The 19,458-nt window shown below is 38.4% G+C and overlaps 1 protein-coding gene across 4 annotated transcripts in view; it reads right to left on the reverse strand.

Annotated features, from left to right (window-relative positions):
- Positions 1–5,722: 5,722 nt before the first annotated feature.
- SLAIN2 (SLAIN motif family member 2) overlaps positions 5,723–19,458 on the reverse strand; it is a 35,621-nt gene continuing 21,885 nt past the window's right edge. The window contains exons 7-9 of one of the 4 annotated variants that reach the window (XM_049834326.1): positions 14,618–14,695; positions 9,918–10,236; positions 5,723–8,389 (exon numbers count right to left, since the gene is read on the reverse strand). In XM_049834326.1, the coding sequence (XP_049690283.1) occupies positions 8,323–8,389; positions 9,918–10,236; positions 14,618–14,695 (464 nt within the window). In that variant the 3' untranslated portion in view covers positions 5,723–8,322. Of the gene's footprint in view, positions 8,390–9,917; positions 10,237–14,617; positions 14,696–17,572; positions 17,872–19,458 lie in introns of those variants that run through there. The other 3 variants (XM_049834335.1, XM_049834352.1, XM_049834345.1) reach the window with 3 other exon arrangements.

The following is a 19,458-nucleotide window of genomic DNA, read 5'->3' on the forward strand; positions in this document are numbered from 1 at the left end:
AGTGTCTGGAGAGTCCGGGCAAGGAAACAAAGAGAGCAAAAAAAGAAACCCCAGCAGTATTTATAGGAGTAAAAAAGGCACGAAAGACAGTAAAATAGAAGGGCTAAAAAGAGTGCATAAATGGGCTATAAATGTAACCTATCTGTTGTTTTGAATTTTGAACTGAGGTTCCTGGTAGGCAGATTTCAGTGATTTGCTTTGGTAATTAATGTTATTTAATTATCTTCATAATGAGGAGGATGCAGAAAGTGGGAACACACTTATAGAATCTGCTAATGAAAAAAACTTGAGAGACTTGGGATGGGGAGGGCAGCACAGAAGAATGACCCAGGCAAGGAGTGGGAGAGATGGGCTGAGCCAAGGCCCCGCAGAGGGTACGTGGTTTGAGCCTCCTAACGACAACCACCTATTTTTCATACTTCAGTTCTACCATTGAGGCGCTCAGCCCACAGAAAGGAGCTCTAAGCTGACGTGGTACCTCTGTCAAGGTGGGAAAATAAGGGTTAGAAATCTGTAGCACCTGCTATGCAGTAGCAAGCTTTGAGTAATAGGTTGCAAGGTGTTTTTGGAGAAGGAGTTTTTCCATTTCTTCTCCTGACAGTGGGCCATTGGGCAGGAAGGCTGGCACTGATGGCTAGAGAGGTACAAGTGCCTGCAGAAGGCTGTATTTCACTGCCCTGGGCAAGTTTTCATGTGGAGATAAATCACAAAGGTGAGAAGCCCACCAGGTTTCAATTAAATTCCTGTGTTCTTCTGCTCAGGAGAAAGTAGCCTGAGTTTGCCAGCCCTTAGCAGGGCCTTGTGTTACTGAAAGCTGCGTTACTGCTGAAGGAGAGGGCTGAGCTGGGCTTGGGAGCTTTACCAGACCCATGCCTTTAATCAAGGCCCTTTTAATATTCCCACAGTACATTTGTGTACTGGGGCAATACCATTCACACTCAGTGGAGCTGAGCCTGTGTGAATGGCAGCATAAATATAGCAACTAAATCTTTGCTGATTTTTTTTCAAAGGGAAAAGAAAAATCCCTCAACTCTGACATTTACAACAGACATTATCTGCTTCCTGACATTTGGGCTTATAAACTGAGGTCGACCAAATTTCTGTTCTTAAGTTACCCCACTGTATCAGACAAGATATGAACTGACTCGCTGACCCTTTCTCTAAATAGCAGCGCACCTGCCCCTCGCTCCCAGCATGTGAGTTATAAAGACTGGTACTTACTTCAGTGATGATGAACTGAGCCTCAAGAAAATACATGAAGCGTCCTCAAAAGTGTACATCAGAGCAGGGAGCTGACGGAGGGTCTCCTATAGCCCCGTTGTGCACCATAATGCATTTTTTTTTTTTTTTGGATCCCACAGGTATTCAGGAGGGCTGTGTGCACAGACTGAACGGTGCTAGCTCTGCACCAGCAACCTGGGGGGAGAGGTGGGTGATGTTAGCAATGGCTGCTCTGGCTACGCAGCTGCACCCTCAGGAGGGAGTTTCAGGGAGCGGCCGTGACTGCGCTGCCTGTGCAGGCTCGGGCATCGCGTGCAGGCTCAGGAGCTGCCAGTTCCTGCCAGCAAGGCTGGGCATGGATGGAGGGGAATGCTCCGGGCTGCTTTCTGAGGCAGACGGTGGGGACGTCGTGTTGCTGTCACTGACATCCAGGCATGGCTTTAAAAGGATGAGAATCAGGACAAGGTTTTCATAACTCCTTTGAAGACAGGTCAGTTGAAGCAGCATTAACAGTGGTTTTATGTGTCTGCATTAGCCCTGTGGGGAATGGATGAACAGAAACAATACAACCTTGCTCTGGGCTTAGTGGTTGGGTGAGTAAATGCAGGGGTAAATGGATGACTGTAGAGCTGAGAAACATAAGGAGCTGAGGCAGAGCATGACGAGCAGAGGGTTTGCCTGATCTCCCCCCATTCCCCTTTTCTTTGAGAGGGGACTCAAAATGGCAGCATGTGCGTCAACAAAATTTCATTTCTAAAGGAGGAGAGCGATGAAGATATACTTAAGGTGGCACAAGATACTCCTGTCCTGCTGCTCTTCGTTAAGACAAACAGTTCTGCTTGAAGAACGATTACTTAGTGCTCCTTTAGTTCAGCAGGTCCCAGGTTCGATCAGCCAGCAGTGCAGCTGGCCTTACCCTCAGCACTGAACAGGATGCAAACCAAACTCCTTGTAATCCAGAGCCAGGTCCAGCATCGCTTTCTCCCGTCAGCATTTTGGCACCCCTCTGAAGCACAGAGAGAGCAGGAGCAGCTCTGAAATGATATGGCAGTATTAACCCTGCTGAGTAAAAGGGAGGTAAGGATCAGTCGGGTAACTAAGCTTTTGTAATGGGTTGTACAGGTTGGTTTGCTGATTAATGTCTGAAGGGAAACAAAAAAAACTTAGGACGAGTGCCTCAAGACAAATATAGGTGACTGAAAGTGCAGTGACGCTGGGGTTAGAGCAGGGGGCACCTAGTCCAGCCCAGCAGCCTGTCACTGTCCATGGCCAAGGCAGGTTGCCCGGGAAGAGCAGGAGGCCAGGGAAAGCCCAGCATGCCCATCCCCCTGACCACACTGCTGCCACCGGCACGTCACAGCCCAGACGTTTCTTGTTCACCTATGCGGCTTTAAGCAGGCAAGACTGTGCAGAGTCCCAAGTCAAGTCACCGATGACCTGCTCCCTTTTTCTCTTGGCAGGACAGAGGCAGGGAACACCTCGGAACGCAAGCGTCCTTATTCACCTCCCTGTTACTACATAGAGAGTTCTCATGCAAAAAAGCCCCAAAGGCTAACATGGACCACTTTAGTGTTTTTGAAGAAATTAACTGTCCTTCTTATAGAAAGAAACTAGTTAAATTGCTCTATGAATGCTTTTTCCTTGAATGCAAAAAAGCAAGCTTATGTAGAAACCAACAGAAAAGTATACTACTTGACTAATTTCACCAAACGCTTTTAGCGAGAAAATAGCTATGTCAGACCAAGAAATGCTGGTGTTTTCAGAAAGGAGTTATCAATCATATGAAATTTATTCCATTAATTTCAGTTTTATCAATGGACATAGCTATAAGAAAACTTGAAAAATGTATTACGCCAAGTATCTCCCAAACTGACTTTGCAGTTGAGGGGGCCAGGGTGGCAGGTATTCACATGGTTCTTCTCACAGCCTTGGTGCTGGAAGAACATGGAGGTAGCTGGTGTCAGGCTTCTTGAGACCACAGGCTGGGGGAGGGGGGGGAGTAGTCTGACATTAGACTAAGTTGTTTGTACTAGCAAGGTTTTTAAACAGCCTCTCATAGCAGGGCTGTGAAAAGTTGCAATTTTGGCTACACTCTCGAGATTGTGTATCATGGGAAAGCCAATGGAAAAGAGCAGAACAGAAGTCTTAGTTTGTATTCTGCATGTTATGTGTGATAACCAAAAGTCAAGTAACACTGAGGATGGACCACACAGTCACCTTCTCAGTAAGACATATACCACTCATCCCTAATATGCTTAATTTTTGAATCTCACTTGCTGTAGCTGACAAAAGTAAGCTTTCGAGGATAATATAAAAGAAGCAAGGAGGGCTGAACACTCTGGGGGAGAAGGCATCACATGACATTCTCATTTAAGCTTTATCTCTGCAAGGTATTAAAATAATTTTCTAAAAGAAAATGGACTTAGATGATTATCTATGTTTATGCTGATGATAGGAGCTCAGATTACAATAGAAGCATCTTCTTCTTTTAGTCTTGTAACAGATATAGTCCACTTGGGTCTCGTGAGAGTGCCACACAGCACAGAGAATCTCAGGCTTTCTAGCTTTCAAAGCTAATATTTTTAATTATTTTTTTAATTCACTGTTTGTAACAGGTGTGGACAATGCACCAAGTTCAAAAATCACTTTGCTGGTAAGGAATCATTTTAGCTACCTGTTCCTTTAAATCCTGCTGAAGATCTGCAAATTAGTTTAATCACTACAGTTATGTTTTGTGTCCTCTAGGTGCTTAACGTAGTCACAACAGAGCTTATAATTTAGCGTAAAAAGGACAGTGATGCACAGTACAACTGTGTGAGATACCAGGGCTGAAAATACTATTATAAAACAAACCTGTGGAAAGTGAGTCTAATGGAATCTGCTCCTCTCAGTTCTTTAACTCTTCGAGCAGAGAACATCTTCTCTCCCATGAAGTTATGTGTAAAACATGGATACTCCAGAGAGGACCCAAATCCCAGCCTCATCTTCCTGAAACAAGACTACAGATAGACTGCCTGTAGGTGTCAGCCTCGTACTACAGAACAGCATATAGGCAAGAGCAGGTGGGTTTTTTGCTTTGTTTTTTAAAATCAAAGCAACCTCGCATCACATCTGGTTTACTTAAAATTAAAAAAATTCTCAAGTTTACTCCTGTTCTTACAGATCAGGAGGGAGAACTGAAGACATATCCCTGTCATATTTGTTTCCCACATTTTTCTCAGAAAGATGTTTTAAATGATCAAAACTGCGTGCTCTGCAGCCACCCTGAGACTTCAGCAGCATAAGCAACTAGAGCCTTCTGCCTCCTTACATGTTTATCGCTTATTTTTCTTCACCATGGCAATCAGACTCCTCGAGGGTAACACACTATCAAATAAAACATGACCTAGCACTTCTGTACCAAAACCAAAGGAGCTGTCATACCTTCACTCAAGAGAACTGTAGAAACAATATTTTCTATCTTGAGTCTTGCAATATGATGATGCTAATTATAAACAATACTTTAATAAAAAAAAAGAGTGTTACAGAAACCCACTAAAAGAGAAGCACAAAAGGCTATTAATTGCCTGTGATTTTGACACTGCTCTATTTTCCTGAAGGGGTGTGGGGCAAACAGTACTTGACTGCAGAACTAAAAAGCAATGAAAGGAGGGGTAGGGGATCACATTTTAGAAGCAGTAGGTGCGAAGCCAGCTCCACATAAGTAGGTCAGCTAACTAGGGGGAAACATCTACTAGCTTTATTACAAAATAGGGGACTATGCTGGGATAAACAACTAATAGTGAGCCTCACGGGTTAAATTTTATTATGTGGCCACCAAATAGAAGTAAATCTAGCTTAACTTTATTTACCAAAATAAGAAAAAGATGGCATTCACACTAGTATTGGAGATGTTACTTTGTAGCAAAACGCAGATTACAGAAAGCTACCAAGTTCAAAACAAGCTTCTTGCTTGTATGTGAGCCAAAAGACAGAGGAATTCATATATGAGCTAGACAAAACACATACCTAACAATTCAAAGGCGGCTTACTAGGTACACTTTTACATTGCTCAATTTTCTGCATAAATTCCAGAATTTTCAAAATGAAAAATTTGCGTTGTCTGGTGGTTTGAAGTGAGCACAAATCCTGTAAACATAGAACAGCAGCTTCTGTACTTAGAATTGCACAAACAAATCACTCGATGAAAATTCAGAATACAGTTTTTCACATAACTCTGAATTACGCATTGTCCTTCCAGAGCAGAGGCACAACACAAGTCTACCTCAGTCTGTCAAAGAAATCACAGTTTTCACCCAAATACTACATTGTACTCAGTTCATGAATTGTAGGGGGCAGAAGCTGATGTCGCTAACTTCTCACAAAGTGAATATGGTTCTTGAAAAACCACCCACCCAACCAAAAAAGCCCTAAACCAATATCCTCTAAATTTCTAAAAGCTTTTAAAAACAATTTGTTATAAAAATAATGATCCAGAACGTATTTTGTGGTAAGAATATTTTATATATATATATTTTTTTTTTTTTACACTTTTAACACTTACAAAAACATTCAAACACAAAAAAATTAAATAACTTTGGAAGCAGAACAAGTCCTTCTGCCTACACACATACAATAATTCCGAGCTGTTGGCACAAAAAGTAATCCACATTCATAAAACCCTTACTACTATATCAAACATAAGTTAAGTAAATCATAGGCACTAGTTTTATCAAATCCATATTTCCACACTTCTGCAGTAAATCTCTAAACACAGAGCCCCGTGATTTCCTGATATCAATAAACTGGTAATGCACAAAGGCTTTCTAGTAAACAGACAGTCTGTCTTTTCAGGAAGTCATTTGCTGTATTTCAGGGGAGAACAGCAGAGAAAAGAATCCTTATAAAACTAAGCTGAACTTAGCCAAGTGATGAATTACTTAACTTAAGGAAACATACACAACAGTTTGATGCAGCCATGGTAAAACCCCCAATATCGTCATCTAAACTGACTTTCAAAATTTAAAAGTCAAGCAAGTGTTTGATAAAATCCACCGATTAAAATTCACCTTTTTTCAATGAAGACTGCAGCATTGCTTTGTAAAATGCTGAAATGTTAAAATTTGGGCTTTAGTAAGAATATGTGCATTTGATCTTGTCCTCTCTTCTGCTTAATAGTGATATGAGATATTGACATCCATTATCTGTGCCAGTGAATGACACAAGGCTAGATTAGTGGTATGTACTGGTCTACTGGTGCAAGGTAGTTTCTTTACCCCTGCTGAAATCTTACTGAATTACAGTATATTTGATACCCTGACTTCAAAGTCTCAGCACAGATCTTGGTCTGGAGTGTGAAGTCATTCATCAACCCAAAGTCTGCTTGAGTAATTAGAGCTGCAAATTAGTCTCCACTCCTTCCTATTTGGCTTCTTCCAAGTGAAGTAGTATTTGCATGGCTTTTCATCCAGGAAAATGTTAATGCTGGCCTAAAATTCAAGTGCTAGAATTTCAGGGTTAGTTATCCTCTTAGTGGTGGGAGTCAAAATACACCAGCAGTTCCAAACTCAGATACTAATGGGGTTGAAGGCTACCTACCATCCAATCCAACTTGTAGTGTTTGTCAGTCATTGCACAAAGGATATACCATTCACATTCTCTTACTTCATCAACTGTACATCCAAAATACTGAAAAAGCTTCAAACAAAATCCCTTCCATTTAACTAGTCCCACCCAATACAACTTCAGTTACAAATGTTTGTATGATATCTTCCAAAACGGAAAACAATGGTTCAAATGCTAAATATATGAATGAGTTGTTCTGAGCAAATGTGTTAGAATAAGTCAGAGCCACCAGAGGAATTTAATAGCTTGTAAACAGACATAGCAGGTTTCATACTCTGTTACCAGTAAGATACACATATGTAAGGCAAAGTACATATTTAAACACACTTACATGGGCAATATCTTCTGTAAAAATATTTACAATTTAAAATAAACCAATTTAAGAAATGGATGAAAGTAAAAAAATAGGATACAGAAAACTCCCTCATACCATGGAACATCACCTAAATGAATATCATTTGGCATCAAGAGTCAACTCATTACCTTAAAATTTTTATGTTACAAGTGCATAGTTGTGTTTCCTTCTCTTTAACTATCAGCATTTACAGTTGCTCCAGGCTGCAAGCATAATGGGATGGTATTAGAACAAATTAACATTACAACTTGCTCTTTCCTTTGTAAGGAAACCTGCTATAAAAAAAAAGTTTTCCCCAAACAGTGAGCCATGTGTTAAAAATGTGGCTACAATAGCAAAGGCCATCTTTCCTGAGCCAGGAACTTTAAGGTTAGAAAGATTGTACAACTGATACTAAGCCCTTTTGGCAATCAAACATATAAGAGCATGTAAAGCTGATAAATCAACATAGGAAAGATGCAATCTGTACTGTTGCATTTGTGTCTGCTACATTCAAACCTTTAATGTTAATAAAAGCCATGGCTACTACTTACTGTTCTGCCTAATCCTCCAGAGTAAATTCTGATTCTTTCTGAAGGATGTACGTACCACTTTCCCCAATCTCCACAATGTATGAGAATCTCATACAATTGTTAAAAGCAATGTTTCACTAGCACTGTAGCAGTCTGCAATCAGAATATTAGCTCTGATTAATGTTGCCTTATTTTAATAGTACATATTCACCAATTTTTTGCTGAATTAAAACAGTCTGAAAATGAAGTTTTGGACAATGCAAGTTGACTGTTATACTTGCTGTTTTTCAAGATGGGCATTTCTTTGGCATTCGTTAGGTTTTTGCCCAGACATTGGCCACTGTCATAAATGCTCATATTGATACGTTTTAAGCAAGCAAGAACCACCCCCCCCAGAACTGATAGCAATTTAATGTAGAAGTGATTGTATGACCACCAAACATCTGATGTTAGATGTCATTAAAGTGCTGCTTTATAATCTCTGTCAGTTTGTGCTAATTAGAGACAGAGAAATCTGGAATTTTCACAAATCCCAAAAGTCATATCTGAACAGTTTGTATAATCAAGCTGTCCTTTAGCCTGGTGAGGAAGCATCCATGAGCACTGGAACTTTGCATTAAACTTTGCAGTTCAGTAGCAGCCATCTTTCCAACTCTCATCTTTCACGTTGCCATAGGTTTTGGGAGTAGGTAATGATCTAAAATAAAATGAGATTATTTTTCAGTTTCATGCATAACTGCCAAAGTCTCCATCTACAATACATAAAAATTTAAACATTTTAAAAATAATTGAAATATACACTTCACTCATTTACTTCCCAGCAATATCGTTTACTTAAGATAAACCCCTAAGTATTTTCAGTTTCAGGTTCTGTGTGTTGTGTCTTGGCAACTACCATGTCAGAAAAATATCTGCATAAATAGACAGAAAACATTTTGCTATTATACTCTGTGAGAATACAAACTTAATCTGCCACCATCTAAAAACAGGCCATTTTTTTCAGTGATGTATAAACAGGAAAATCCTTGTTTAGAGTATTACATTTTGCTTACATCAAAATCTTGACATTCATAGATACTTCATTATTGCATTGTGTACAGATACAAGAAAAAGCTCTCCAAGTTTAATAGGTGAAACACTTTTCTATAAGGTAAGTTGTGATTTAGACAACCACTTCACTACTATTAAGAACTTCCTGTCCAAAACAACTGCTTTTTATTACACAAAGTTTCATACTGCTGACAGTGCAGACTCGGACCGCAAAATAGTCAATACTGTGACAGTCACTTGTCACTCCCCTGCCCAGCACTCACGGCAGAACAGAACTCCCACTTTGCTATTTACAGCTGTTTTATCTTTTTTACAGTACTGGAGACCAACTCTTTATCCCTTCTGTTTAAGGAGATTCTTAATATTTCTCATCGATGCCTGCTTCTATGTCAGCTGGCTTCCACTTAACACCTTCAGTGAAAATCCACATCAGCATGGCATTATGAGCACATATTTTAAGTTATGTATCACTTCCCTCTGATTCTCCTGACGACAAACTGTCCATGTAGCCTTTCCAGTTAATACTCAGTCTCTCTTGTGGTTGTTTTCCAAAACACTCTGACATTAAGCAACTTCTACAGCTAGGTGCTAGCACAAAAGTTATGTTTAAGCTGAAAATTCTGTTTTGTCCTGTGGGTTAACTGCGTTGATTTTTACGTTAAGTTTAGCAAATCCTATGGATGCCTCCTCTGTCCTCATGTGTCTTCCTTACTAAAGTTTCTAGTTGCCCAAGGAGAGAAACTGTTCTCACTGTGGTGCCACTGCTTTACTTATGGATTACAAGAGGAAATTAGTTCATACTTCAGAATGTGTCACTCAGTGGTACAAATGAATTTTCACTTGCCAGCTACATTTTGCTAACTTTTTACCACATGCAGAAAAATTCTTATTGCCTTCTCAGCTCAGACTAAAACACTTTTATTTACTTAGTTCAGTAGCTTTCATAATTAATTTCATTTTCACTCCTTCACCTTTGCTAATTCAAGAATCGTTTTCTCTCAGCTTTGCTTCAAAAGTATTTTGGAAACATAGGCAAATACTTCACATGGAGATCTCCGTTTCTGTTCTAAAGACCTTTAGATCAAAATAAGAACTCAAGAAGGAGCAGCACAAACACACAATATACAAAATTCATTATGAAAACTTCAAACTAAGACTGCCTGTCACATACTCACCTGCGAACAGGCTGTGCAAGTTTGCTACGAGGCACTGGGATGCCCCCTGTAGAAGGGGCACTGGGTCTGGGCAAACCACTCCTCATCCCTGCTGTCCCTGCTGGTCTGGTAAGAGTAGTACTGTTAATACTGCTGGCAGGGTTTGGCAAGCCTGGACTCTGGGCTGCAAGAGGCCCTGGTGAAGAACTACTGTGTGTCAGCTGTGTGGCTTCTGGAGAAGCAACTGAACCAGGTCCATGGTTACTAAATGCTTTCACCGGTTGTCGGAGAGCTAGGGGAGACGGTGCTGCAGGTGAGCGGAATTTACTTGAAGAAGGTACTGGAAAATAAAATGCAGAAGTTACTTTCAAGCTTAAGTTACGGTATAACTGAAATTAAAACCAGGAAATTACTTTATGTGAATATTCAAACACTATGGAATGTATAATGGAATACAGCCAATCAAGCAGCAATGAGAAACAGGAATTCAGATGTCCTTTTTGTCATGTGTTTTTGATACCATAACTCTCATGCCCCATTTGCTTACTACAAATATTTATTTATCTGGATTTATAAGTAATACTAGTAAGGCTCTAACTGTTATATCGGTCAGGTCAAAAGAAATAGAGGAGAACATATTTGTTAAGAAGAAATATAACTGCTTCGGAAACGTGAACCTAATTCCCATCCCTGAAAGAACATGTTGACGAATACAGTATTCTAGTGCAATACAGATTCAACATGTGTATTAGCTTTCAATGATGAAATTCTGGGTGCAGAGCATCTTAGTGTTTCTTTTATGCAGTTCTTTTTAACCAGATGCATTGAATTAGCATTCACCTAAAGATATAGTCATGTTGCAGATTTATTGGCTGATGGGGAAAAAAAATAATAAGGTCAGCCAACGCCCAACACCAAAGACATTAAGGTGCTGCTATGAAACTTAAACCAGACAACTATAACAATTTATAGCCTTCCTCTTCTTGCAAACATTATCTAAGTTATCAGCATCACTTATATCTATATTCAAATACTTTCTGAGTTATGTAAGGTCTTTATCAAGTCCTTTCTGGGAAAGGTTAATAAGCCAGAATATTCAACAGTTCTTTGATAATGCCAAACCTTAAACACAATTCTTCACATGAGAAACATTTTCAAATTATGCATAATGTATCACTAAACAGAATACTTACACTAATCTATCATCTTAATACTGAAATGGAATTTCACTAGCTTTTCAAACTGATTAGGGTGGGTCAGTAACAGTCGACATAGGACAATCAAATCAGGAAAGTAAAACAAAACCACGTTTACATTTAGTGAGTTTGCATAAACTATTCCTTCCTCCACTAAGTAATTTTTTTTTTTTTTTTTTTTTTTTTTTTTTTTTTTTACACAGAGACCTAAGTTGCATCCTCTTTGACAGATGTTGTACATAAAGAAGATGATCCTTCACATAGCTTTTATTATCATTTTACAAGGTAGATCCACTAAGAACATGAGGAGTGAGAGAAGAGACAAGTAATGACAGGAATGTGGCATCCTAAATGGGGTACAGAGGAAGTGGTAGTTTTCAGGTTGTATTTTGAAGTCATTTCTTATAGGGGGTGTCTAGGAAAATTAACATGTGCCTCATTACAGATGTGAATTGATTTGATTCCTTTCTGGATTATCCAAGAGGGCCTTTCCACCAATAGCAGTATCAAACACAGCATGAAGCCACTCATGGGAAAAGCTGACAAAAAAGGTGGCAGAGATGTCAACAATACATGACAGCTGGTAAGTAGCAAGGAGAATAAATAAAAACCTTGGTGTCAAGCCAGAGGATGGATTAAAGAAAGCATTAACAGCAGAATGACTGGACAAAAAAGAGAGCAAAGTGCTCCCAGGACTAAGATTACATATTAGAAGTTTTCAAAATGTGACATTGCCTGTAACATTGGTTCAATCAACTCTGCACAATTTCCAAGTGATTTTGCAGTGTAAACGTAGGGAGCTTTTATCACTAAACTTCTCATTACAACACCTGCTTGGAACACAGATACAGCATCACGTTAGCAACTGACCAACAGAGCAATGCCAGTGTATAAAAACTGAATACAGCTTTGGGCCTCTTATAGGCACAACGGGGAAAAGGTTTTTAGGTACAGAATGTAAGCAATGAAAAGCTGTAAGTGAAGAAAGCTTGTCACATTCCCAGTGAAAGTAAGCATCCAGTAAATTAGTCCTCTCCATTCTCTCCAGTTTTCTGTTGACCGTATTTTACCATGCTTCCAACTTGAGCTGTCAATTCATAAAATGTTTCCTGTCAGCACAGCATTGCAGACATTGCCGAGAGCTGTATTCATTCTTGGGAATGAATTGTCTTCCAGTGTGCTGCAATCTCCAAAGCAGTCCACATGATGCAATCTCTGGCAAATTGCCTAATAATTCTGCTCTCTATATAAAGAATTTTGTCTTAGAGCAGTTTTCAGTATTTAATAAAACTCAGTTTGGCCTGTTCGTAAGACAGGATCACAAAGAGTGAGGTACTGCCTTAGTCAAAGGCTATTTGATAACTGTATACCTATGTGCAGTATTGAGCTGATCCATGTTAAATAAAAACATGTAAACATGTAAGGGTAGTGTTTAACAACTTTACACAGCTCTGTCTCCTCAGAAACTAAACAACTAGAACCAACTACAATTAAAACATCTGGTAACAATAAAAATAAATGGCACTGTACCGTCATGACATTTAGATTTCCCACCCTCTCTAGATTCTGTCTTGGATTGTGGGCAGGGGGCAAGAGATCCCCACCTGACCAAGTAGAATGCTGTGAAGCTACCACCTTACCTGGCTTGCACCCCAAGACCAGCTGCTGCACGCCGACTTGAAACCAGAATCAATTCTAACACAGTTAAATCATAACCATTGTGATGAGATGATTAAGACCGATACAAAAGAACAGATGAGGCTAAACAATGGGAATTGATAAACTGTTCTGCCACCTCAGTACATGAAAGACATGGACCTGTTGAAGCAGGTCCAGAGGAGGGCCACAAAAATGATCAGGGGGATGGAACCCCTCTCCTGTGAGGAAAAGCTGAGAGAGTTGGGGTTGTTCAGCCTGGAGAAGAGAAGGCTCCAGAGAAGCCTTATTGCAGTCTTCCAGTAGCTAAAGGGGGCTTATAAGATGGGGACAGACTTTTTAGTAGGGCCTGTAGTGATAGGACAAGACGTAATGGTTTTAATCTAAAAGAAGGTAGATTCAGACTTGTTTCATTACTGCATAATGCATCTATACTTGTGAGAATCTCAAATCAGAAGCAAGAAAATCAACAGATTAAGGACTATAAAATAGCAAATAACTGAAAAGGACATGTTGGGTCCTGATCTGCAATGAGGAATGACAGCAACTATAAACTGGAATAACATCACTGGCAGTGCAACATGCTCTGTCCCTCATTCTCCAAGGTTTAATAAAACTTTACAAATAATATAAACTCAAAGAGAAGTTAATTTTCTGTACATTTCCACAGCTCCAGACTAGGCCATTGACCTAATAAGCGTTCCAGACATCCAGATGAAGGTGAAGGCATGGTCAACTGGAAAGACAGCACTGAAAGCTTTGCAGAGGAATTGAGATGGTGGTCTTATGCCAAAGCAGAACATTGGGACTGTTAGAGACCTATTAAGCCATGTGAATCTGTTTCAAAGTCATTATACTTTACTAAAACTTTCTGCATAGAATGAAGTAGACTCAAAGAAGTTTAGCATTGGTAAACTGCTGAGAGAAATGCATGAATTTTGTCAGCCACCCTCAGCACCTGCACGAAGGACTTTTACAATCCTTAAAGGATTCTAGCATGTATAGAGCTTATGAATTGGTCTCAAGTGAAATATGATCTTTAAAATGAGATCTTTTAGACCGTAATAGACAACAGGACCAATTATGCTTAAAACCAAAATCATGAACTAGTTTTGTCTTAGTAGTGAAACTGAGACAGTGTCACATATAAGGCTGCCAGAATTAATTAAAAACCAGTTAAAACTTGTCTAATTGGATTAGAGACTCAATATATTTCATTTTCTCCTCAAAAAGAAGCCAACTTCAGCCATTAGCAAACTGGAATATTACACACAATAGTCTCTAATTCCTTGAGAAAAAAACCACAAATCTAAATTACTATATGTTGGGTAATCTTCCAGTTTTGAGAGGAAAAGAGAAAGTGCAAGCATGTGCGCATGTACATGCAAAACAAGTTGACATACTGTGCTCATCTTTTCAAGGATAAACTTGTTTGCTTTTGTTTCCAGCACAAAGGATGCTATTTTCACTTGCCTGCTGTATTTTTGCACAATCAAAAAAAAGAACAACCTCTACAACTTTTGTTTTAAAAATGGTATTTTACAATTTAAAAAACTCCTATCCAAATGTAGCCCTAACGAATATGGATTCAGGAGTCTACTTTTCCAATCCAGATTTCCTCATTAACGCTAAAAGCCACCAATCCTTGGGTTTTATCTCAAAATCCAATTTAATACTTTTTCTCCTATATAATGCAGGGTTGTATTTTTAATGTTTAGACCAAAAAGTTAACTTTCATACATCAAGGACCACTTGGTTAATCTCAACATGCAACAGCCATTTTATTAGTCTAGAATATGTGGGATTTAATGCAGGTGAACAATTATCTGAGATTTGCTGGAGCTTGATAAGAGGTTGTAAGTTAATTACCTCCTTTTGTAGATGGAGTTTGAAGAAACTGTTTGGTTTTGAAGGCAGCACGAGGCAAATTTTTCTGCCTTTGCAGAGCTGTTGAAAGACAAGAAGTGTTATATTTGTCTAAGAAGATAAGAAAACTAAATTTACTGGGAATTTCAGAATTGCATCCACTTGTGAAGCATCAAGGAACAGAGTGAGTAAAACACTCAAAAAGCTGTTATGACTCTCAAAGTGGTGGTTTTTTTTCAAATGGTGCTTGCTCTTAATGGCAAAAAGTTACAGAGGAGCGTGTCAGAAATTTTGCAGTGCAAAATGCGCAGATTCTGTAAGAGTAAAAAGCTTCTTGCAGGGCAAAACGCCCAGAAAGGCAAAAAAAATTAATACACCAAAGGGAGAACAAGCCACCTAGCAAACATGCTACAGCAATACGAGTGCAAGATTAGATACAAAGATGAAAATTAAATTGTCATATTTGACCTAGCAAGACTAAACTTTTCAAAGGAGTTCTCAAAAAAAATTCTTACACTATACAAAGGCATAAATCTTTGTCTAAATGCGATCATCATATAAACAAATTGTATTTTTCAGTTATGCAAACATAAGCCATTTTGAGAGATATCTGGGTTTTTTCTCTTGAAAAGGGTATGCAAGAGGTCTCAAAGATGTAACACTGAGAATTATCAGCTGCCAGCATGTAGACAGCATGAGAGAAATTGTTTTTTATTGCTCCTATGTCCTACCTTTTTTCTAGTAATGTTCAAGGGCTGATACTGCCTTGAAATGACCTCACTACCCACCAGTTACCAAGAGAGAAGCCAACATTCCAAGAGCTGCAGAATCTTGGCAAGGAGAGAATTACCTATTGCCAGAAGGAACGCATCAACTCAGCATATTTTCACCAGAGTGTATTTAATGGGGGTAGGAGGAAAGTAGTCAATGAAATAAAGCTTTGCCTACGCAAAGGCTTCTTAAAATTATAATGTATGAATAAACATCTCTGCTCACCTCAGCGTATGGAGTTTTATAACAGCATAAAACTGATTGCACTAGCAAGGCTTAGTTCCATAGTGAGAAGGAAGAAAGATGGGGGAACAGCTGTGCATAAAGATCCTGACCCTGAGTAAGGAAGCTCAGTAATCCTATCACCAATTGGTAGATATCACTATGAAGAAGGTATGGGAAGAACAATTAGAATCCTAATAATAATAGTTAATCCTTTTCTAAACTTGGCAGCATATAGTAACTGCCATCACCTTTCCTATTCTTCAGTCAGTGCAAAATTCACAGTATTTTGTAAACTATAAAAAGTTCATCATGTGTTTTACCTTCATTCTGAAAATGTGACTAGGTCATCTATTCATTTTAGTCTTAATAACTAACTAAAGCCTGTCATTTTCAACAAACAGCAAAAAGGAATTAAAGTGTTTATAAACATGATAAAATGCTGTCTCTAGCTATTAAGAATAAATCAGAATCTAATGCAAAAAAACATATAGCAATATGTAATTCCTATTCAACTTCTGGCACATGGTCTTGCTAAAACTTTTTAAGGCATACCCATGAACAGCCAATTAAGCACAGTAAGATGTTTAAAAATGAGCACAGTTCCTAGGAATTTAGTGAGGCAGACCACTGGCCAGAGTGTTTCTGTCCACAAGTATTCCATTATACCATTTTTTACTGAATCAGTGTTTTTGTTATACCACACAAAATGAAGAACAGCTTCATCCTTCATATTTATGATCTTGAATTTGGTTTGTCCTAATTCATTCAGTTAAATATGCTGCTGCACATGGCACTAAGTTTCTTCCCCCATCATTATTTACACTACTTGCAAGTCAGAGATGTGGGATGATATGGAAAGGATTTAAAATACATGTACCTAATTCCTTTCTTCTCAATGGAGACTCCTGGAAGTAGACTCAATACTTAAACAATTCTGTGCACTGAATCACTGAAAAGAACTTCAGGCAGTGCAACTTGAGCAATGCTGAGGAAACATGCAGTTTGAGATAAGCGTGGAATGCATGCTTACCCACACTATTTGCTGCTCTTGAAGCGCTCCATATGCTATTACACTACCTGTCACAAATGGTGCACACTGAGTACATGTAGTTACGTTTACTTCTCATCAACTTAACTGGAATACTAGAATGGTTTCCTCAAAACATACACTCCCGTCTTTTACTCTGAACATGCCAAGCAGCTGGATCTTAGCAAGCAGACTAGTTATTTCACTGATAGCTTGAACAATGTACAGCTTAGTTCTTTGAAAAAGTATTATATTTAACTCTGCTTGAAGATTTGACATCCATGTGCTAATAGTGCCAGGTAAGCACAAAAGTATCACACACAATCCACTAGAAAGCATGTAGCTCCTATATGGAAGCCACGCTAGAAGTTCTGCAGCTTTGCACAATCTATGTGGTGTAGGACCCAAATACAGATACTTCCTGTCATTCTAACACTTCAAAGTCTAAGATACCTATTCCTTGGAGGACACAACTATTACAGCATCTTACGGTGTTTTAAGGTGAAATACTTAATAGCTTTCATATAAAAAAGTACTTTCTGCACAACAGCATGGAGAATCAGATGTAAATGAAAATTCTAAGTTACAACTGCTATTTAATTTACTCAATCTCTTTTCAAAAAGAATTTGGATTTTTCACCACATTACAGCTAAAACTTATAATGCCAAATGTTTTCATGTTTTACAGTTGTACCTCTAAACATATTTTAAGTGTCTCCCCTCTATTCTTAAACAAGCATATAGAATTTGCCTGCGTAACCATAACAAGAATTGTCTTTTCAGAAACTTACTGGATTCCTAACTCATTTTTGAATGCCAGCAACCATAGCAAGTTCAGTATTGCAGCCACAGCAAATGTGCAAGTAAATTATGAGCAGCAGATCTTTGACAAGGAGAAAAGTAGTGACCTCAGGTGGCAAGCCAGCATCCTTGCAAAGGTAAGCTCATGCAAAACTAGCAGGTATATGAGAAAGCTTTCAATCGCAAGACCCAGAAGTCATTGCCAAGGGAAAACAAAACTTTGCTGCAATTTAACAGTGCTTTGTGCAAGGTGACAAAATATAAAACCAATAAAACAAAAAGTATACAATAAAAAGGACACAATTCTGGAAATTTTTATACAATGTACAGTTTTGCAGAGAATTTTTTAATCCAGACTAAGCAAAGATACTTACTCATTGACTTCATACACAAACCGTTTTACGATTGTCAATAGCAAGACTCTGACAAACATCTGTAAGAGCAGGGAAACTGTAAAAGCTAGAAGTCTGGGCTTTATTAGTGATACTTAACTTACATTTAAATGTAAGTTGGTCTAGAGTGGTTCACATTTGGGGAAACATTCCCATGAAAGGCAAGCAAATTTACCTAATTATTTAGGTGATTACATAATGATTTCTGTGATTCTTAGTGCACCCACAAGTTGAAAAAATTATATACGCATAAACATAAGTCACAGTACTTTGGTTCCTGCAATGAAGTAACTCACTAAATATTGAATATTGAGGCTTCTGCTGTCTGATCTTTCCATAAAGTTTCACTGTGAATATACTTTCGATACTGGAAATAGCCTTCTAGCCAACTAAGCTGCCCTCTGAGCTCTTCACTTCCCAGTTCACTCAATTTTAAGACACCAGATAAAACTTGTACAGATTTTTACTAAAAATACTTTTTCTTTCATTTTCTTTCAGGTCATTTTGATTATTCTTCCTATCACAAAAATAACACAGTTGGAGACCTGCTGGCCAACCGCTCCAAGTGCATCATAGTTCGATAAGCCTGCCTAACAGATAACAATCCTGCATTTGAACTACACACATGCCCTTTCAGTTGTAAATCCCACTTTCTGAGTCTTTGTGAATAGTGGAAGAAGGGGGCAAGGTGAAAGGATGCTGGGGTAACCTATATGAACAATCACAAGGTCACATTAACTTCTTTGGCTACATTATCACACAACTGGGACTGACTGTCCACACAACCCTTATATCTGGTCTGAGCCACTACAAAGATAGAAATCTTGTAGTCTCTGGCATAGTCTGTATTCCTTATTCTGTATTTAACAGTATTTGTTTGCATGAACACACTGTTTTGAAAGGACCGGTTAAACAAGGCCAACTAGGTACGCTAGTATGCCTGTTCAATAGGTAAAAAGTTTCATTCACAAATATTATCTTACATTCCCTGTCAAATATTTAATTACTGATGAACTTTTATCATAGAACTTTTATAGTTCAAAGCTTTACACATAATAATATTCATAACATGTTCTTTCCTTGAAAATGTCACACAAGATTATTAAATTCTGAAACTTGTTTTAAAATAAAATGGTCAGGAAACATTTAAATGACAGGAACTGTCAATATTGATATATAAAGAAGCACTGCATATTTAAGTTGCATTTGCTTTGGCTTATTTAAGGTCACCATTTTCAACAGACTTGTGAGATTAGCAGCATTCTCATATCAGCAGTTCACTTTTGGACAAACTAGTAGCCACTAGTCCAGCAATGGGCTAATTTATTTCATGGGACACAGGTTCATCCAAACCTTTTCTAAGTAGTAACCAACACTTAAAAAAAAAAGTAAATAAAATCTGCAACTGAATATATAATTTCCAGGTGACAAAAGAATAGAAACTACAAACAAGGGTTAAACTTGCATGAGTGTTTTCAGATCAGGTTTCACTAGTTAAAAAAAGCAATAAACATCATCTAGGTACATATTTCCATAGCCTAGTAAGTTTTTGTAGTCTGAAAATAAAATTCAACAGTACAGAGCATTATAACTTCTGTAAATCACAGAAAACAGTTTCTGAAATGTCT

This window comes from Accipiter gentilis, chromosome 3, assembly GCF_929443795.1.
Source record: "Accipiter gentilis chromosome 3, bAccGen1.1, whole genome shotgun sequence".
In the NCBI taxonomy this organism is placed as follows: Eukaryota; Metazoa; Chordata; class Aves; order Accipitriformes; family Accipitridae; genus Astur; species Astur gentilis.